Source organism: Sciurus carolinensis, chromosome 1, assembly GCF_902686445.1.
Source record: "Sciurus carolinensis chromosome 1, mSciCar1.2, whole genome shotgun sequence".
In the NCBI taxonomy this organism is placed as follows: Eukaryota; Metazoa; Chordata; class Mammalia; order Rodentia; family Sciuridae; genus Sciurus; species Sciurus carolinensis.
In genome coordinates, this window is record NC_062213.1 from 144417017 (window position 1) to 144439656 (window position 22640).

The window sequence follows — 22640 nt, forward strand, 5'->3', positions numbered from 1 at the left end:
CAACAGACAGTAGGCCAACAAATGCTCATTGTACTGTCTGGTGGTATGTCATTGACTCAAGAAATACCCATCTCAGAGAAGGAGGGACTAGAATAAAAGTTCCATGCTGGCGGGAACTGTTGTCTATTTTGTTCACTAATGAATCCCAAGATTTGCAGCAGTAACCAGTGCAGGTTAGTATTCAAAAATTTCTAAGGAAGGGCAAGACTAAACAGGCTCAATATGTGTAGCTTCTATTTAAAAAATGCATTCAATGCTGGGCATGGTGGCACACACCTGCAATCCCTTCTACTCAGGAGGCTGAAGTGGGAGGATCACAAATTCAAGACCAGTATGAGCAACTTAGCAAGATCCTGTCTCAAAATAAAATTTTCTATAAAGGGCTGGGGATGTACTTGGTGGTAGAGCACTTCCCAAGCATGGTTCAATTCCCAGGACCACAAAAATTTAAAAACAAATTTAAAATTATAATTAGTCTATTCTGTTATAAATTTATAACATGTACAAATAAGTAAAATATACATTTTTATATGATAAACACCTTTTTTATTAGAGAATTTTATGGTCTTCTCTCCCTGTACTTGATTCTCTACACACATAGCAGAAAGAAATGTATCTCCAGAGATTTCTTCTTGAAGAATTAAAATTCTGTCAGGATTCAGTCAGAAAAGAGTTCAACCGGCCATGCCAAGGGTATGACTGGTAAAACAGATAGTTCTAGCTTTATGCTCAGAAGGTATAGAAAAACACAGCTACGGGGCTGGGGAGATAGCTCAGTTGGTAAAGTGCTTGCCTTACAAGCACAGGACCCTGGGTTCAATCCCCAGCACCGTGAAAAAAAAAAAAGAAAAAAAGAAAACACAGTTACAACTGGGTGCAGTGGTACATACCTGTAATCCAAACTATTGGGAGGCTGACACAAGAGGATTGCAGGTTCAAGGCTAGCCTAGGAAATTTAACAAGACCCTATCTTAAAATACAAAAAATAAAAAGGGCTGGGCATGTAGCTCTTGGGAGAGCATTTCTGAGTTCAAACCCAAGTATCATAAAAAGGAAAAGAGTAAAATAAAATCACAGCTATTTCACTATGCAAACACTGAAACACAGAACATACAAGGGACTTTTCAAATGGGATACAGTCTATTCCAGCACATACTGACAACATTGTAAAAGGTAAGACTTATCCTATTTTCTCTGTTGATTTTATTCATTCAATCAGCACAAAATTTTAACTGTTCTTTGATATTGTCTCATCAAGAAGTAAAAAAGGACTCATTGGATTAAGCTAAAGATACGACTAGCAAAAAAATAGAGTACAGAACCTACAGGAATATTAGAATCTGGTTTTCAATTTCATTTTGACCTGAAAATGAAATAAACTCTCTATAATAATGAAAAAAAAGATACAACTATCAATTTATAGGAAATACAGTGATGATGAATGCTAAATTATACTACAGGAATTTAAACAACAAAAAACAAACTAGGAAAAAAACATACAGGATAAAAGATCTGGCTTCTTCAACAAATACATTGGAAAGAGAGAAAGAACAAGGGTGATCTATAGATTGAGAGAGACTCAAAAGACATATTTTTTAAAAGTCTCAATTATGATATTTAAGACAGTACACTTCAAGAAAAAAGCATTATCAGGATTCATTATCATAAGTCAAGACAGTGGTTATTCTTAGGGGACAGGTGGAAGGGGCACATAAAAGGTTCTCAGGCAGCTGCCAAGCTCTATCATCTTAACACGTGTGGTTTACAAGAGTGTTCAACCTACCCATTAAGTGGTACATTTGTTTTATGTGCTTTGCCCTACTTGTGTTAAATTTAATAATAAAAACCGTTTTTAATTGGATATGAAAAGAAGAAATGTTGAAGCTGGGCACATGGAAGTTAATGACATTACTCTCTTACTTTTACATGTATTTAAAGTTTCTGTAATAAAAAGTTTTACTGCATACCAACTGCCAGCCCCTGTCCAGAGCAGTTCTCAATCTGATGGAAGAAGAGTCATAGAAGCTCAGAGAAAAAGCATGGAACCCAGCACTGAGGTGGAGGGAAGGTTTTGGGTAGTGACTCTTGAGTTTTGTAGCCTAAGTAGGAGTTGACAGAAAAGAACATGGGAAACAGTTCCAGATAAAAGGGAGAATAATGCATAAAAGTCACAAAGAACAGACTATCGTGTCATGTTCTAGGGAGGCCATGGAAGGCATCTGCCATTCACATTACCCTAATTCAATAAGTCTCAGAATACCCGTCATGTCCACAGTTCTTTCCTGCAGAAGTCCTTATCCACTGTTCCCCTGCTTTCATACCATATGCCCTACAAGCTGGAGCAGAGATGAGCCCACACCTGAGGGGCCTATCCCACCTCTACCGTTTCTTGACACAATAGATTCTCTTAGAGACTGATTTGAGACACACAAAGTAAGGCACAGAAATCAGAGAGGCGAAGAAATACAAAGACAAAGAGACAGGCAAAAAGGTCCTTGGAGGAGCAGTCAAAAAAAGAATGTGAAGAAAGAATCATTCAGAAGTGGTAGTCAGCAGAGAGAGGACTGAGATGGAGGAGACAGAAGCAGCAGCCAGACTTACTCTTGGTTCTCTAGCATACACAGTCACTGCTTTAATCTGGGTAGGATGAACCATGTTCCAGATGTCCATGGAACCTAACTGTGCAGACACAGAAGCTGTCCTGGGCTTCCTTACCTCCCTATGTATCCTAATAATATTAACAAATACATACTGGTACAGAAAATGTTTGTGTTCCCCAAAAATCCATATGTTAAAATCCTAAATCCTAAGGTGATAATCTATGGAAGGTGGTTAAGTCATAAAGCTGAAGCCCTCATGCATGGGATTGGTGCCCTACAGAATAGGCTCTGAAGAGCTCCCTTGTGTGGACACAGCAGAAGGCATCATCTATGAACCAAAAAGGGTCCTTCACCAGACACCAAATTTACTCCATTTCAATCTCAGACTTCCCAGTCTCCAATACTGTGATAAATAAATTTGTTTATTAGTCAGTTGGTCTAAGGCAGTTCATTATAGCAGCCCAAAAAGACAGGTGAATACAATTTATATGTATTAGTTACCTGAGTGCCCCATCTTAAAACCTGCGAGAGCCTTGCACTCCGTTCAGAATGGCTAAAGAAGCAGGGGGAAGAGAAGAGGACAGCAGCTAGGGTAAGGGGAGATGAGAGGGCCAGTTTTCAACCTAAGAGGCATCAGGGGATGGAAGAGGAGACTACCTGGCCCATGGGTTCAAATTTACCCTGGGGTTGCTCACACACCTACTTCAGAGGAGGCATAGCACAAGATGAAGCAGTCTTATCTATTTCTTACCTTCCTTATAGCAATGAGATCTAGAAGACAGCTGCTTAGATTTTCCTCCTACTTCTCAAAATGAGTCATGTTGTTCTTGCTTGAATTTTTCGTACAAAAATGAAGCTAATGTTCATAGGGGTATATTAAGCATACATAATGACTGTAACATATTTATAACTTCTGAGGTGGTACTGTACACATCCAGAAAATATCACCACATTCAATTTAAGTCAAACATTATTTATAAAGAAAACACAGCTAATGGACAGTTGTGCTTTTCTTTATAAAATATACATCGGGCATCATTACCTCTTCTGAAAAACATCTGAGTTATTCACACTCCCTTCAGAATAAAATCTGTTCAACTTCTAGGACATTTGGATAGTTTTGCTACTATCTGTATTGTCAGCTTCATTGCCTATTGTATCACTCATGTACTTTTATTTAGCAAACTTTTATGGGGCAGCTAACCATCCAGTAACTCAGGGATCAAGATTTTTAAAAGAGAAAAAAGTACCAGCCCTCAGGAAGAGATAGAGGAGAAACTAAATTCAATTCAGTGTGCTGGTGCCATGTTCAATCTTGTGCACTTGTAGCTATCTAGACTGACAGGTTAACAGGGATGGTTTCTTGGAGGAAATGATAGTGGAGATTGGAAAGGTGAGTACAGACTATTGAAATGAAGAGCATGAGAAAAGGTACAGAGGAATTAAACACTTAAATATTCTGAACTGTAATGAAGGATTGTTAAAAGCAGTGCTGGGAGCAGCTGCCACCGTATAGGGCTCAAGAGTTGGGCAAGGAATATGAGAAATTGCTTTGCTGGGGGTGGGGGTCGGGGGAGGCATGGTACTGGCAAGGAACTAAAAGTTCTGGAAGTGCTTTTTGTTTTTGTTTTCTTTATTTTTCATTTATTTTTTTTTCCTTTTGGTGCTAGGGATTAAACCCAAGATGTTTTACCACTGAGGTACATCCCTAGTTCTTTTAAATTTTTTTTATTTTGAGAAAGGGTCTCACTAAGTTGCTGAGGCTGGCCTTGAACTTAGAATTCTCCTGCCTCCGCCTCTAGAGTGCCACTGTGCCCCACTGCACTGGAAGCTTTTGAGGAAATTGATATGATCAAAGCATCAAAATATTAAAACAGAAGACAGATGAAATCAGGAAAACCAAATCCAGAGTGCCTCTTTACCAAATGCATTATAATAACCAAACAATGTGAACTGTCAATATCCATCAGTCAAAGATTACCAGGGATTCTCACCTGGAAGTTTATTGCTCCTTGTAATAAACTGTAAGAGCTCTACAGGGAGACTGCATTCCATGGGGGAATGCTGGGCATCTCAGAAGGTCTTAGAAAGGACTGGGGATGTAGCTCAGGGGTAGCACAAGGCCCTGGGTTCAATCTACCGTATCTCACACACACAAATGCATAAGAAAAAATCTGGGCTTACTGTTTGGTGATTTGGGGGATGTTGAAAGAAGCATAGGTTTGCTCTGGAGAGAGTGCTGTCAGGAAGTAGGGTCAATCCTATGACCAAGTGTCTTAGTAAACCTATTTATAAGGTGGGACATACTACTACAGTCACATAGCATTTTTACCTGATGCCCAAGTTTTATGGAATTGTTTATCAAGGCCTACCCAGGAGTGTCAGTTCAGCTCCAGGATGTCAGGGTCTGTTTTTCTCTTATGCTCTTTCCACTGCATTTTATTGGGCTTGAGATCAATGGTGATATTCACACCAAAATTTCCAATCCCCTCATTTTGTGAGTTTGTTGTTGCTTCTGGGGTTACATGCAAGTCAATGGACTCCATTTTCCTCCATTCTTCTTTGAGCTCCCATTTGTGAACCAAAGAGACAAAATAGTTTCAGTTGCCAGTTATGTGCATTGCTGGCAAATGGTAAAATCTGAAGACATTTCATATTCTCCAGAAGTGCCACATAAATACACAATATTGATTTCCATACACACTTGGTGCTGGTGCCAGCAAGTTGAGAAGGGGAAGCAGTTTCTGGGAAGCCTCACAAGGCAGCTTCCCATATGCTGTAACTTATTTAGGAAGCAACTTTGCTTGCTAACAGAGCCTCCAGCTTCATATTTTCTAAGATGGATAGGTCAATTAGTTTGACTTAATTGTCTTACTCTACATGCATATCAAATATTGTACATCTTATTTTATTTAAAACTTAAAAAAAAAAAAAGATGAGGGTGATGTTCCTCATACCCCTCCCCAACAAGACAACTCCTCTTTCCCCTCTATAATATAAAAGAGTTAATACCTACATAAGATGTCAGCATTATAATCAGTAGTAAAAGATTATGTTAACGATGCAGGACTTAAGTACTAAATTTGTGAGGATTCTTTTATTCAGCAATTATCTTTTGAGCCCCAAGGATGTTCCAAGCCCTTAGGGCTATATCAGTAAATGCAAAAGGCAAACAGATAATAAACAAAATAAGTCATATAGATAGGCTATTACAGATACTTCATGGAGAAAAGTTAAGTGGAGAAGGGAATGGGCCTGCTATTCATCTAGATGGGATGGATGATTAATGTCGGCCTTGCCAACATGTCACTATGCAGAGTTTTAAAAAGAGCATCCTGGGCTGGGGAGATGGTTCGGTCGGTAGAGTGCTTGTCTTGTAAGCACAAGGCCCTGGGTTCAATCCCTAGTACCCGCAAAAAAGAAAAAAGAGCATCCTGTAAGAAAAGGCTCTGGCAGAGAGAAGAACCAATACAAAAGCCCTCAGGCTCCAGTGTTCAAGGAATAGCCTGGTAGCCAGACTGGTTGGAGCATCCTGCCAGCATTGGAATAATAACAATGGAGAAGTAATGGACCTATAGCCCATCACAGAATTTTTGTTCAAAGTAAGATGGGAATCCAAGGAGGATTTTGAGCAAAGAATGAGATACAAAGCACATCTCATTGGGGACAAGAGTTTTGGAAGAGTTTTGCTACTAAGGAGAAATGGGTGGGGTGTAGCCTAGGGGATGGGAACAGATGTCAAGAGAAGGTTGGTTGGTTTAAGAGAAATAATCATATGTTTGCACACACAGGATTTTAAATTTTAAAATCACAATTCTTGCCAGGTGTGGTGGCACATGCATATAATCTCTGCTGAAGCAGAATGATTACTTGAGCACAGGAATTCAAAGCCAGCCTGGGCAATATAGTGAAATCCTTAACAACAACAAAATCACATCTCTTGTCTTTTCTGCTTCCCAACAATACTGTTCTATTCATCTACTTTATATGTCAAGAGAGAATAAATCACTGAATGATTCATTTATTCATTCAATGAACTATGTGGTATCTAATATCATACATAAATTCATACTGGTTGAACTTTCCTAACTTTGAAATACTCCAAAATCTATAACTTTCTGAGTGATGACATAATGCCAGAAGTGGAAAATTCATCACTAATCTTATATGATGGATCATAGTCCAAATGTAGGTTAAAAATATTATATAAAAGTATCTTCATGCTGTGTGTATAAGGTATACAGAAAACATAAATGAATTTCATATTTACACTTAGGTCCCATTCCTAAGACATTTCATTATGTGTATGGAAATCTTCCAAAATCAGAAAACATCTGAAATTCAAAACACTTCTGGTCCCAAGCATTTCAGATAAGTTATACTCAACATGGATAACCAAGTCAAAGAAAATAATTTCTGAATTCCATAAAGAAATTGAGTCTGGGGGCCAGGCGCAGGGGCAAACACCAGTAATCCCAGCAGCTTGGGAGGTTGAGGCAGGAGGAAATTGAGTTCTAGGCCAGCCTCAGTAAAAGCAAGGTGCTAAGCAACTCAGTGAGACCTGTCTCTAAATAATAGGGCTGGGGATGTGGCTTAGTTGTTGAGTGTCCCTGAGTTCAATGCCCCGTACCCACCCCCCAACACACACACACACACACAAAAAAAAAAAGAAAGAAAGAAAGAAAGAAAGAAAGAAAGAAAGAAACTGAGTCTGGGTTTCCAGTTACTGAACATGTCTATCTTCTAACTACAAAACTGATTTATTTATTTAAAAGCTTCTCAATTCATTATCTTTTCCTATAATCTTGCCTCAAAATAAAGATTTAAGTGAAGAAAACATGTCATGGCACAAACTACTTGTCAGACAATCACAGTAGTCAAATATTCAAAATGCCTCTTCAACAAAATTTATGACTATGCTTAAGAGCTATAGTCATAAATAATGACTCAACTCTTTTATGTAACCTGAATATTTTAAAGGATGGTATTAAGCTTTCTGAAAAATTGACCCTGCATTTACTATTTTTTAGATGAGATTAAGTTACTTTCTTTTTTTCTCTTTTTACTGAATTGCTCATTTAGTTGTTTTAGGAAAAAAAGACCTCAGTATATGGGATTTCTGCATAAGTGACCATCTGTTTCAATGTAATGATCACAATAGACTGCATCCTGCCAGCATGGGTAACAAATCTTAAGAGATTCACAGGCTTAATTCACTTCTCCCTTCAGGGACCACAAAACAGTTGAAATTCACAACTGTCAATCTCACAGAAGCATCATTTTAGGTGAAAAATATTTGTCTAAAAAGAAGGCTTTCCAGGTTTGTATATGGAATTTGAAAGTAGTTACTAAGAATTTTCCAGCCAGTTCCTTGGATGGAACCAAGAAACCCAAATTCAAATTCCAACTCTACCATGATCTGAGGGACTCTGGGCCAGCTCACAGCCTCATTCAGCACAAGTATAAAATGAAAAGAATTCTCATGAGGGTAAAAAGTGGCCAAACTGCTGACTACACATCTAGCACAGGTGTGGCACATTATGGGCCCCAGGAAATTTATCTGAATGTGCCCCATCTGACATTCAATCCTGTTCTTTTCCCCCAATAAAGAGTATATAGCTCCTAGCTGGGCACATTGCCCAACACCTGTAATCCCAGAGGTTTAGGAAGCTGAGGCAAGAGGATCACAAATTCAAAGCTAGCTTCAGCAACTTCACAAGGCCTTAAGCAACTTAGCAAGATCCTGTCTCAAAATAAAAAATAAGAAGGGCTGAGGATGTGGTTCAGTGGTTAAGCACCCCTGAGTTCAATCCCTGGTCCCTTCCCCGCCCCCAAAAAAAGCATATTGCTCTTTATAGAGTTTCATTTATATCCTTACCGCCTCTTCTCTTGCGAGAAGGCAAGCCTTCCAAGTTAACTATCTATTCAATCCTCTTAAGGGGGAAATTTTTTGTTTCATATGCACTGACATCTCAAAAACTATTTGTATTACTATTCCTCTTGCTAGGATTATGGGATAATCGATGGAATCTTCTCTGGTGTGAATCTGATTTTAATAACTAACTTTTGTTTCAAAGTTAAGTACTGAGATGTTTAAGACATACTATATAATGATGACAAATGGTTTATCCTGCACATACTTATTAACTATTTTTAATCCAGGTAGAAACCCTACATTAATGTTGGTTATACACATAATCATGCTAATATACATATATTGGGGCTATAAAATATACTTATGAACTTTGATACAGCATATCAAAACACTTTATGCTCATTAGCTTTGAATTTTATCTTGCTAATCAAATGCACTGAAACTGAACTGAAAACATTGAACATGGCTGTTAAGATATTATTAAGAGACTCTGGAAAAATTGGGAAACAATATAACTTCGTGGAATTTGGAATCAGAAAGAAAAAAACGGATTTAAATCCAGGCTTTACCATTTATTGTGTGTAATTCTAAAAATGTTCTGAATTCGAAAGCCTTGGTTTCTTCTCTATGAAGCAGGTATTAATAATAATACTTTCATTTTAGGGATTAAGCCGATTGAACAAAATTACGCATCTTGAGCTCAGAATAATGTTATATATAGTGATAAAGAAAACTGTTAATGTAAAGAGACCAAAACTGGAGTCCCTGGTCACAGAAGAGACATTTAAAGTTATCAGTTAAGTATGTTAACAATCTCACCACTGTAGAAATAAGATTCAAGAGTACATAACAGTTATGCTTTTTTCTTCTTCTTCTTCTTCTTCTTCTTTTGTAAGGCCCAATCTCTTTATATGTCAGTTTATCATTTAACTTCTAGGCATTAATAATATCAATTACAATTCATTGAACACTGATCATATGCCATGCAATCTGATAGGTCTGCATACAAAATACAATCTTCACAATATCCTTCAAGGTAGATACTCTTATCTGTACTTTATAGGTGACTGAAAATGAGACATTAAACTAGCCTATGGTAGAGCCAGGCTCCACATTCAAGTTTATCTCATTAGCCTGCCACCTACCTCACCTACAGAAGATCACAAGGATTGTTCTTCAAACACACTTTTGTTTTCCCAGACAATGAATACTTTTGTTTACTATATATCAGTATTTCTCAAGAATTGCAAAGGACATACACTAAAAAATAATTCTTAGTTTATCTATAATTCAAATTTTAAAAATTTTTATGAGTGCATAATAATTATACATCATAGTAGAATTCACTGTGACAAACTGGTACATGCACATACATAATTTGTTGATTTCAGTCCCAAGTACCTTCCCTTGACCTCCATTTTTCTCTCTTCCTAGTCCCCTCCTCTACTCTACTGGTCTCCCTTCTATATTCCTGAGATCCCTTTTAAAAAATGCTTTTTAACATTGGGCATAGGGACACATGCCTCCAATCCCAGCTACTTGGGAGGCTGAGCCAAGAGGATGGCAAGTTGGAGGCCAGCCTCTAGCAACTTAAGGAGACACCATCTCAAAATAAAATTTCTAAAAAGCTCCAGGAATTACGAAGTGACTCATTCCTGTAAACCCAATAACTCAAGAGGCTGATGCAGAAAAAATGAAAGTTCGAAGCTAGCCTCAGTAACTTAGCAAGGTCCTACGCAATTTAGCAAGACTCTGTCTTAAAATTAAAATTAAAAAAGAGCTGGGAATGTGGCTCAGAGGTTAAGTTTCCCTCGGTTCAATCACTGGTACAAAAAATAAAATAAAATAAAAAGGGGAGGACTGAGGAGTGTAGTTCAGTGATAGAGTGCTTGCCTAGCAAGAGCAAGGACCTAGGTTCAACAGTCAGTACCACCAAAAAAAAAAAAAAAAAAAGTGCTTTTTTTGTTGAAAAGTTCCTTGTAAATGTAAAGTTATTACTACAGTCCTACGTAAATATAAATAATTTACAAACTGGGTTTGTGATTTAGCCCTTAGTACTTGGGAATCTGAAAGAACAAAGAGCTACACTTTATGTTCTCTTTCATGTCTTTTTGGAATTTTGCCTTGACCTCAATTTCGCTTGGACAGACCTGACAAACAACTAATTAAAAAAAAAAAAAAAAATCAAACAACAAATTAAAGAAGAGATATCTGGATGTTACCCTATGCCACTCAAAGGCAGCTCTTTACACTCAGAAGTCATAGGCAACAAAATCCTGTGCTTTTCCTAGAAATGTGGACAAAATATTTTCTTGAACTAACTCTTCACAAGTACATTTACAGTTAGATCCCTTGGGTAAGCATAAAGTGGTCACATAAAAAAAGCCCTCATAAACTCCTACTTTTGAGATCATGCCTACGTCAAACTCCAGTTCCAGGCAAGAACACATTTTAATTAAATTTCTCAGGCCCTTTTCAAGTTTATGATGTAAAAGTTAAAAGCTCATCGTTCCCATGAAAATTGTGTTAACTAGTCACACGTAGTTAAGTATGATTTTTTAAAGTAATGCCCTCCCTTGAAATAACAGCGCAGCTTTTAAAAACTTCTTAGAAATAACACCGTTTCTGGTGTTAATACTGGAAATGACAAATGAGATGCAACATGGGCCTTGGTTTGGGATCGCCTGGAAGGCACGCCAATCTTTTTCCCCCTTACTTTGGGCAAAAGCCCAGAGCGACTCTCACGCCTACAGAGGAAACGGGAGGGTAAAGTCCAGGTGAGATGGAGGGTATTAATTTGCCCAGCCAGATCTTGACTCTGGGAATCCTGAGCTGCTGAATCTGGGGCATCTAAAGCAAACTCATTTACATGAGGAAGAAAAGTCGCCTCGCCCCAGTTTCCCACAGGCTGGGTCTCTGAGCTTGGGGAATGTGACTCTCCAGTCCTGGGACTTGCCTTTCCCTTCCCTCTCTCTTTCCCTGAGGCGCTCCCGGCGGACTCCACCCTGCGTGCGATCCAGGGTTTAACGAAAGCTGCTCAACCAGTCCAGGCCAATTTAAGCCACGGGGCCCCGCGGAGAGCGGGAGGGAGAGGCTGAGCACCTGGCCCTTACCTCCGACGGCGAGATCTCGAACACGCCGGCGATACTGGCGTAGAGCTCACGGATGCTGGAGAAACCCTCCACCCGGCCCGTGGCGCTGCCGTGCGCCAGCTGCGTGTGGAAGACCAGCCTGCGCGCGGGAGCCGGGGGGTCCGGGAGGCTCCCGACGCCCGCGCCCGCCTGCTCGCCCTCCACCAGCCGGGCGGTCTCCTTGGACTTGGCCTTCTTCTTTCCCCGCAGCCCCAGCGGCATCCTGCCTGGCCGAGGGCGTGGGCGCACCTGGGCTGCCGGCCGCCGGCTCCTTGGCGCAGCGCCGCGGACTTTGCGCTCGGGGCCGCGGGGCTCCGCGCAGGTGAAGGCCGCCGCTGGACCAATGGCAGCGGCGCTTCCGCCTGGCAGCACCGGGTTAGGGCCCCCTCCTCCCTGTGCGGGAGAAGGCACCTGGACCCGAGCACGCGCCTACCTTCCTTCCCTCTGTGTAAATCCGGAGAGAAGGAAGGTTGGGCGCAGCCCCACAACCTCTCTCCCAGTTTATGCTTCCTCCGGAAAAACTCCATTTCCGTGAAGGCCTCGGATGCTGACGCTTCCCAACAATACGTCTTAGAATATAAACATGCTGGCCCTTCTGTGCTTTTCAGAGACTCTAGTGTATGCTCACGATTTGGCCGCTCTCCTTCTTATCCCTGTGGCCTGGGTCTTTGGAGATAGGGATTTAAGTAGAACTCAACCTTCATCTGCTTTCTCAGCTCATAATACAGGGCACAATTGAAAGGGAAAAGTCATGTAATTCTCAAAATAGGTGTCACTTTCAATTCCTAGTCAAACACCTCCAGGCAGGCCTTGCAATGCTTTTTACTTTTCCCTGGGCAGCTTTCTCTCCCAAGTCATTTGCCCCACCTCTGCCCTTCTCTCAGCTTAGGACCTTCCTTTTCATTCTACAGAGAAAATGGAGGCTGTTCCTTGTGAGGCGTAAACTCACTCATTTTCCCACCCACTGTCTGTAACAAACACCTCCAACCTAGGAAGAAATCTTTTCTTTTGACCCTGAATTTGATCTCTCCCCTCTTCAAGGATCTCTATTTTAATCTACCTATTGTGCTGTTTCTCCCCAGCTGGTGCCACAGATGGTCAATATTATGATGTTATTTTCAAGTCCAGCATCCTTGCGGTTCCCTCTGTCTGCATTTTTCACAGCAAGGCAAAACAGTCTTAAATTATTAGCTGCATTTCTTCATTTCTTTGCTTTTAGACTCACTGTGATCAGACTTTCTCCCCTGACTGAAATTGGCTTACCATGGTCGGTACCTCTTTTTTTTTTTTTTTTTTTTTTTTTTGATAGGAGAGTCCCATTTATTTTAAAAATCATTACTATTTATTTAACTTAGAATGTATTGTTATACATTTTTATTGATTGAGTTCCTTTAGGTTAAAAATATTTAAAGCTGTATTTCTCTATAGCATTAATGAAATGTTAACTTTTGCCACATTCTTATGGAAGATAAAAAATATATTCCCCATCCTTACCTTCCTCCTTTCTTCTTCTTTTTTTTGAACTATTTTTTTCTTTATTAAAATATTTTTATTTTTACAGATACATTTTGATTCATTGTAACAAATGGGGTACAACTTTTCATTTCTATGGTTGTACACAATGTAGATTCACACCATTCATGTAATCATATATATATATAGGGTAATAGTGTTTCATTCTACTGTTTTTCCATTCCCACCCCCTCCCACCCCTTTTTCCTCTACACCATCCAAAGTTCCTTCAGTCTTCTCTGACCCCCATCACCTCCCATCATTATATAATGTCATGCACTTATCAGAGAAAACATTCGGCCTTTGGTTTTTTTGGGCTTGGCCTATTTCACTTAGCATGATATTTTCCAACTTCATCCATTTACCAGCAAATGCCATCATTTTGTCCTTCTTTATGGCTGAGTAATATTCCATTGTGTATATATACACCACAGTTTCTTTATCCATTCATCTATTGAAGGGCATCTAGGTTGGTTCCATGATCTAGCTATTGTGAATTGAGCTGTTATGAACATCGATGTGGCTGCATCATTGTAGTATGCTGAGTTTATGTCCTTTGGGTATAAACCAAGGAGTGGGATAGCTGGGTCAAATGATGGGTCCATTCCAAGTTTTCTGAGGAATCTCCGTACTGCTTTCCAGAGTGGCTGTACCAGTTTGCAACTCCATCAGCAATGTATGGGTGTGCCTTTTTCCCCACATCCATGCCAACACTTATTATTATGTTCTTGATAATAGCCATTCTAATTGGAGTTAGATGAAATCTTAGGATGGTTTTAATTTGCATTTCTCTAATTACCAGGGATGATGAGCACTTTTTCATGTATTTGTTGATCACCTGTATATCTTCTTCTGTGAAGTGTCTGCCTATTTCCTTAGCCCATTTATTGATTGGGTTCTTTGTATTTTGGGTGTAAAGTTTTTAAATTTCTTTATAAACTTTGGAGATGAGTGCTCTATCTGAAGTGTGTGTGGAAAAGATTTTCTCCCACTCTGTAGACTCTCTTTTCACATTATTGATTGTTTCCTGTGCTAAGAAAAAATATTTTTAGTTTGACTCTATCCCATTTATTGACTCTTGCTTTTATTTCTTGTGATATGGGTTTCTTGTTAAGGAAGTCTGGTCCTAAACCAACATGATGGAGATTCGGGCCTACTTTTTCTTCTCTTTGGTGAAGGGTCTCAGGTCTAATTCCTAGATCCTTGATCCATTTTGAGTTGAGTTATGTACAGGGCGAGAGATAGGGGTTTTGTTTTATTTTACTGCATATGGATTTCCAGTTTTGCCAGCACCATTTGTTGAAGAGACTATCTTTTCTCCATTGTAAGTTTTTGGCACCTTTGTCTAGTATGCGATAACTATACTTACATGCATATATCTCCGTGTCTTCTATCCTGTACCATTGGTCTACCTATTTTGGTTTCAGTACCTCTTAATCACCAAATACAATTAACTGTTTTCAGTCTAACTTGAACTTTTAAGTGCATCTGACTATGTTGACATTTTCATTCTTCTTGAATCTTTTTTTTTTTTATTGTAAACAAATGGGATACATGTTGTTTCTCTGTTTGTACATGGCGTAAAGGCATACCATTTGTGTAATCATAAATTTACATAGGGTAATGTTGTTTGATTCATTCTGCCATTTTTTCCCTTCCCCCCACCCCTCCCACCCCTCCCCTCCACCTATACAGTCCTTCCTTCCTCCATTCCTGCCCCCCTCCCTAAACCCAACTCCAACCCCAACACTAACCCTTCCCACCCCCCATTATGTGTCATCATCCACTTATTAGCGTTATCATTCTTCCTTTGGTTTTTTGAGATTGGCTTATCTCAGTTAGCATGATATTCTCCAGTTTCATCCATTTGCCTGCAAATGCCATAATTTTATCGTTCTTTATGGCTGAGTAATATTCCATTGTATATATATACCACATTTTCTTTATCCATTCATCAATTGAAGGACATCTAGGTTGGTTCCACAATCTGGCTATTGTGAATTGAGCAGCTGTGAACATTGATGTGGCTGTATCTCTGTAATATGCTGATTTTAAGTCCTTTGGGTATAGGCCAAGGAGTGGGATAGCTGGGTCAAATGGTGGTTCCATTCCAAGTTTTCTAAGGAATCTCCACACTGCTTTCCAGAGTGGCTGCACTAATTTGCAGCCCCACCAGCAATGTAAGAGTGTACCTTTCTCCCCACATCCTCGCCAACACCTGTTGTATTCTTGATAATCTTGTATTCTTGATAATCGCCATTCTAATTGGGGTGAGATGGAATCTTAGGGTGGTTTTGATTTGCATTTCTCTTATTACTAGAGATGTTGAACATTTTTCCATATGTTTGTTGATTGCTTGTATATCTTCTTTGAATCTTTTTTTACTATACATATTTGAAAACTTTTTTTCATACATACACACAATATAATAAAATTTGACCAATATCATTCCTCAGTCCCCCACCCTTTTTCATAAGATCTCTCACACACACATACACGCTCACACCTTTATTTTCCTTTTTCTTCTCTACTTTCCACATATGAGAGAAGATGTACAACCCTTGAGTTTATCAGTTTGGCTTATTTCACTTAACATAATGGTCTCCACTTCCAATCATTTTCTTGCAAATGGCATAATTTCATTCTTCTTTATGGCTGAATGAAACTCCATTTGATTGATATATATAAAAAAAAATATATATATATATATATATATCACATTTTCTTTATCAGTTCATTCATCTCCTAGTCTGGTTTCATAATGAATCATGCTACTATAAACATGGGTATGCATGTATCACTATAATATTTATCTTTAGGATAAATACCAAGGAGGGATATAACTGAGTCACATGGTAATTCTATTCCCAGTCTTTTGAGGAACCTCCATACTGATTTCCAGATGGTTGTATTAATTTACAATTCTGTCAACAGTGTAAAAGTTTTTCTTTTTCTCCACATGCTCTCCAGCATTTCTTACTGTTTATATTCTTGATGGCTACCATTGTAACTGAAGTGTAATTCTTGAATTTTGCTTCTCTTTTGGCTACCTTTATGCTCCCTAACCACCACTTGCTAACTGCTGCTCTCCAGGAAGAGTGTTCACAGGCTGTTTTTCCTTAGCCAACTTCTCTTCTTGCTCTATATGTTCTTTCGGAATGACTATATCTACTCACTTTGGTTTCATAGTGTAGATTGCCAAACTGATACCTCCAGCTCACTCCAACAGGAAGGGAATGTTCTCCAGGAAACTCAAATTGCGATTGTACAAAACTGACCTCATCCTTTCTCCTGAACATTTTTTTTTCCCCTCCTGGCTGAAGTAAATAGAATTACCATGCATTTAGTGGCCCAAGTCAGACATCCCCAAGTCCTCATGCCACACTTTGTCCTTTTCCCTAATCTCTCACATCAATTCAGCCCTGAACATCCATGTTGCTCAAATTAAGATTAACAGATGTACTAGGGAAAGAGAGAGGGGTCTATAAATTCTTTAGAATAATTTTTTTGTTTTATGTTTCTGTGTCTTAAAAAAGAAATGTAAACAGTCAGGTGCATGCCTGTAATCCTAAGTGGCTCAGGAGGCTGAGAGAGGAGGATTGCATATTCGAGATCAGCCTTTAGCAATTCAGCAAAGCCCTAAGAAACTTAGTAAAACCCTGTCTCAAAATAAAAAATTAAAAAGAACTAAGGGTGTAATTCTATGGTAAAGCAACCCTTGGTTCAACCCCAGTAACCAGCCCTCACCTCCCCCCAAAAAACAATGTAAATACATTCTGGTTCATCCAAATGACTCTAAATCTGAGATAACTCCATAAGATCTCAAGTCTTGAATTCCTTTTTGGCTATGATTGCCATAGCACGAAGTAGTATTGCTTGGTCTTGAACTAATAAGAAAAGAGTAAAGAAAATCTAAATAAATTATGTGTTCCTATCAAGGGAAAGCCAAACAACTTCACAATGTATTGTATGGATTAAAAGCTAGAGAAGTTTGATTAAAGAAAAACAGAAGTAAGTCATCATAGAGTACATTATCAACATCTGGGAACATGAGGGAACACAAGGGGTATTAAATTAAGAAAAACCTCAAAGGGAAAAATGCTTTTGTACTGTGTCAAAAAAATATTAAAAGAACAAAAGTATTTTTACAGAATAGAAAGGTAGGCTTCCATACTCTTTCAAATCCTTTAACTTCTAAATGCTGTTTTCCCTTGACTAGAAAGTGAAAGTGTTCATCAAGGCCTATATCAAGTTCATTTTTGCTGTATTATCACACATAAGGAACCAACTACATTGAGCATGCTCACAGCAGAAAACAGATGGTACTCTCAGATTAAAGTATTTTGTGATGATTTAATAAAGAAAATAGGCAGGTGGTGGTCAGGGTAAAACCAGACCATACAGTATAATACCCCAGGGCAGTTTCTATCCCAAAGTTCAAGGAAATGAGGAATTAAAAAGTTCTGTAGAGAAAATCACCTTAAGAGGTGAAGTGACATTTGCTTGAAGGAAACATCTGCCAGAAATGATTTCCATCTCCAAGAAAAGCACCTGGGGAAATAAATAGCTTGATCCAGTGTTACCCAGAGGCCCAGGCAAAAGGCACTCCTTCAGCTACCCACCACCCTACAAGGAGGGGAGTCCCCAGAGCCAAGGGCATATGGCCACCCAGAACTCATACACTCCTTTCTAAACCATACTCTGGATACCCAGGACTCTGAATTGCCCTGCCCAGGTGGCCCCAAACCTACTTCCAGAACCTGCATAGGTTTCCCAGGCTAGGCAGCCAGCTTCCCTCTGCCTGAGGAGTGGCTAAGGAGCAGCTCTTAGCCAGAGTAAAGTGGGGATTAGGGCACAAGATAGAGCTGGGTAGGAAAATAAAGGGCTAAACTGCAAGCTGAGATCTGTTTCTCTCTCCCTATGTTCCTGCATTCCAGTGTGGAACTCTGAGGAATTGGGGAACTCTAAATTTGTATTTGGTTGTTCAGGTTGTTATGAAGATATACTGGTCAAAACAGAAACAGAGAACATATATTATTTGACCATTAGTTTTAGACAGGCATATGATATCTGGACCCCCTTTGTACTCTTGCTGTAGGGCCCACATATGTGCCTACGCTGATCTTATTCTGCTTCAGTCTTCAGATTACCTACTTATGCTTAACATTGAACTAAACCAGAGTCTGGAGGGAAGGGAGTCTCTGTTGATATGTTCCAGGCTGCATATGCCTCCAGGAAAAACAAAAAAGGTAGAGATTGGATCTAGAGAGGCAAATGGAAGGTGGCTGGCACACCACCCCACAAAGCTCTGTATGTGTGTGTGTGTGTGTGTGTGTGTGTTACTAGAGATTTAACCCAGGGCAACTCTACCTCTGAGCTACCCAGCCCCGTTTTCTATTTTTTTTATTTAAGACAAAGTCATACTAAATAGCTGAGGCTGACCTCAATCCTCATACATCAGCCTCCTGAGTCATTAGGATTACAGGTGTGAGCCACTGCATCCAGATTACAGCAAAGTTTTATATTTGTATAAATGCTGACTTTTTTTCACATATGATTAAGTTGTTAAATCAAACGAGACAGTTTCTAGATGGTAGAAACCATTTCATCTTCCTCATTGGTATCCTGTTCTGATTCTTATATAGTGTTATATATGTAATAGATATCAGTACATAGGATTGAACAAAATGGATTGACCTTTGTTACTACCTAAAATAAATAAATTAAATATAATTAATTAACATTATTGGGCTGGGGGTATATAGCTCAGTGTCAGAGCACTTGCCTGCAATGCACAAGGGCCTGGGTTTGATCCCCAGCACTGAAAGGAAAAGAAAGAAAGAGAGAGAGAGAGAGAGACAGAGGGAGGAAGTGGGGGAGAGGTGGGGAGGGGAGGGGAAGGGAGGGGAAAGAAAAGAACAAGGACTTCACTTTACCTCTAGGCTTTACCTAGGTTATCAATCTACAATATTTCTATTCATTATCATTTGGTGTTTCTATTAAAGTATCAACTATAAAATCAAATATAAGTGATTTATTTTTAAAATTCTAGAACTAATATAACTTATATGTCTTCCAAAGACAAAACATGTATCCATCAAATGAATCAGAAGATAAATTTACTAACTTGTTTTTCCCAGCAAAGACAGCCTCTAATTACAACATGTAACATTAGGAGTTCTGAAACAATACCACATTGATCACCCCCCTTCAGTCTCCCCTAAACCCTGTTATGTATGTATCCAGTAAGCAAATGCTTCAGGAAAAATAAACACAGGATTTGTTAAACCATATGCCCTTTTCCTTAGGACTAAAGATAGCATGTTTTAGTTGCATGGCAACAATGAGCAACTGACAATGACAAATGGGGGAGGAAATAACTATTAGCTAAAATTCAGACAAGTTTTGTTAGGATTAACGAAATAGAAAACTGGAAAAAGGAAAAGATGAAGTGATACCATGTGAAGAATAAAGTTAATAATAAGCAGGTACTTATTGAGCTTATTGAGAACCTACTGTGTGTCTGGCCCAGTGCTCAGTATTTTACACACATTATCTCATTTATGTACACCTGGAAGAAACTCTGGCATGGAGTCCAGATTACTCTGCATCTCCAAGGTTGTGGGGAATAAAATATTAAAGAGGCCAGAATAAATGTGAACAGAAAGCTAATTTAACATAAATTCTTACCATGATCTAAATATGGAAAATTGCATGAGGTTTAGAGAGTAGCCACATTCAAATGATCACATGATTTTAATCATTCAAGATCCATTTACAAAACTGAAATAGTAACTGGTTCACATATAAGCCATGGAGGACTCTTTCAGAGTTGGGCAAATAATTTTCTTTATACAAGCTCAAAGTAGTTGACTAAAATAAGTGTTTGTGTGTGTGTGTGTGTGTGTGTGTGTGTGAGTACTGGAGATTAACCCAGGTGCACTCTACTACTGAACAACATCCTCAGCCCTTTTTATTTTATTTTGAGACAGGGTCTCACTAAACTGCTACAGCTGGTCTGGAATTTATGATCTTCCTGTTTCAGTCTCCCAAAGTGCTGGGATTACAAACATGCAGCACCACACCTGGTTAAAATAAATATTTTCAATAAAAATAACAACCTAAAGCTTCTGAAAGTAATCACTGTAGTCATTTTTAAGGTCAAACATAGCCATGACAAAAAGCGTATTTTCTTTAAGGAAAAATAAACATAATAGTTTTTTTTGATACTTTTATTACAGGTCAAAAATACTGTGTTAGTCAGCTATTTGTTGTTGTGATCAAAGTAGCTGACATGAACAACTTAAAGAAGGAAGCATTTATTTTGGCTCATGGTTACAGAGGTTTCTGTGCTTGGTGGGTTGGCTGTATAGCTCTGGGTCTGAGATGAGGCAGAGGAAAGCTGCTGTCTCATGGCAGCCAGGAAGTAGAGAAAGAGACACAGAGAGGGAAAGAGGAAGGGAAGGGTTCAGGGAGAAGATAAACCTTTCCAGAGAATACCCACAGTGACGTGTTTCCTTCAACTACGTCTCACTCGCGGTAGTTCACTCAGCAATGATCTGTTGAGGTCAGAGCCCTCATGATCCAGGCATTACTTAAAAGTCCCATTCTGAACCCTGCTGCATTAGAGACCATGCTTTCAACATGAGACTTTCCAGAACATTTCAGATTCAAACCACAATAAATATAAAAAATATGGGGTCAACCTGGCTTTCCATTTGTTGGGGAAAAGGTAGAAGATTATCAACAGTATGGAATCATTAGCTGGCGATGAGATGACTATTTTCCCAACTGTTCTATTGTAAACTTGAAATAAATACAAATGATAAGTTCTCAGACATAGCCAAATACTATTCATTTTGTTCCACCATTTTGTTGCAAAATTTATACTGGTACATGTATCCAAAAATAGTTTGCCACATTTGGTAATTAATTTTAGAACACTGAACTTACCCAGTAAGTTTTTAAAATTAGAATTTGAACTGAAAACTAATCCTTACAATATAACCTCAGTAACTTAAGATAATTTAAGTTTTGCTATAATTTTAGCATAGGCAGAATTAAATATATATCTGTGGAGCAGAATGAAGACAATGATGATTTACATGGGACAAGGATAACCTGAAAATCCAAACAATTTTTGAGTGGGCATCCTGCTTTCTTCTTTTCAAAAGTTAAATAAACAAATTGAAATAGTGAGTTTAAGTTTTTGTAGTACTGGGAATTTAACCCAGGACCTCATGCACACTAGGCAAGTAATGCTACCTTTGAACTACATCCCAGCCCTTTTTGTTTTGAGACAGAATCTCTCTAAGTTGCCAAGGATGGCCTCAAACTTGTGATTCTTCTGGAATTTCAAGTGTGCACCCCCACTCTGAATATAGGTGTTTAAAAACAAAAAAAGGAGAAGCCAGTCGTGATGGCATACAACTATAATTCCAGCAGTTTGGGAGGCTAAGACAGGTAGATCTCAAGTTTAAGCCCAGCCTCAGCAATTAAGCAAGACTCTGTCTCAAAATAAAAAATAAAAGGAGCTGGGGATGTGGCTCAGTGGTTAAGTGTCCCTGGTTTCAATCCCTGGTGCTTCCCTGCCAACAAAGAATAACAGTGATAAGGGAATTGTATAGGATCAGGGCAGCGATATATCACTTCCTATATTTTCCACAACTATTATAAATAAGGGATGCTATTCAGAATACCAGTAAAGAACTTGAGTTTTACAATAAAAAGAACCCTTATACAGTGTTGGTAGTAATGAGAGTAGTACAGTCACTATGGAAATTAGTATGGAGGATCCTCAGAAAAAGTAAAAATAGAACTACCATATGATCCAGTAATCCCACGCTGGTGTATATACCTGAAGAAATTAAAGTCAGCATACTGTAGTGATACCTGCATACCCATGTTAATCATAGCATAATTCACAATAGACAAGTTATAGAATCAGACTTGGTGCCCATAGATGGATGAAAGGATAAAGAAAATGTGGTATATATACCTAGCCATAAAGAAGAATGAAATCATGGCATTTATAGGAAAATGGATGAAACTGGAGATTGTTATGTTAAGCAATATAATTCAGACTTGGAAAGAAATATCACGTTTTCCCTTGCATGTGTTATCTGAGAACAACCGTGAGATAACAGGACAGAAGCAGAGAAACTATTAGAAGAGGAAGAGTATTCAGGGGAATGGGAAGTAAGGGAGGGAAAAGGGGTGGGTATGACAAAGTATATTATTTGCATGTGTGAATATGCTACAATGAAATTCATTATTCTATATAATTAAAATGTGCTAACAAAAAGAACTTGAGTTTTAGATTAAGAGATTTGGCTCAAGGTGTTACATAGTATTTGACAATGATCTTGGGCAATTCTTTCAATCTCTCTTGGCTAATATGTTATACTTAAAGATATTTACTTCATAGGGATAATATGAGGGTTTATAGATCAGGTGGTGTAGTACCTAGCACATAGTAGATGATTAAGAAACAATCATTATTAGTGTATAATAGATGTTCAT

General features: G+C 38.7%; 1 protein-coding gene across 1 annotated transcript in view; it reads right to left on the reverse strand.

Annotated features, from left to right (window-relative positions):
- The window catches only part of Gipc2 (GIPC PDZ domain containing family member 2), an 89339-nt gene extending 77262 nt beyond the window's left edge, over positions 1-12077 (reverse strand). Inside the window, 1 exon segment of the mRNA XM_047529363.1 lies at positions 11589-12077. Coding sequence (XP_047385319.1) covers positions 11589-11828 — 240 coding nt within the window. The 5' untranslated portion in view covers positions 11829-12077.
- Between the last annotated feature and the right edge of the window lie 10563 nt (positions 12078-22640).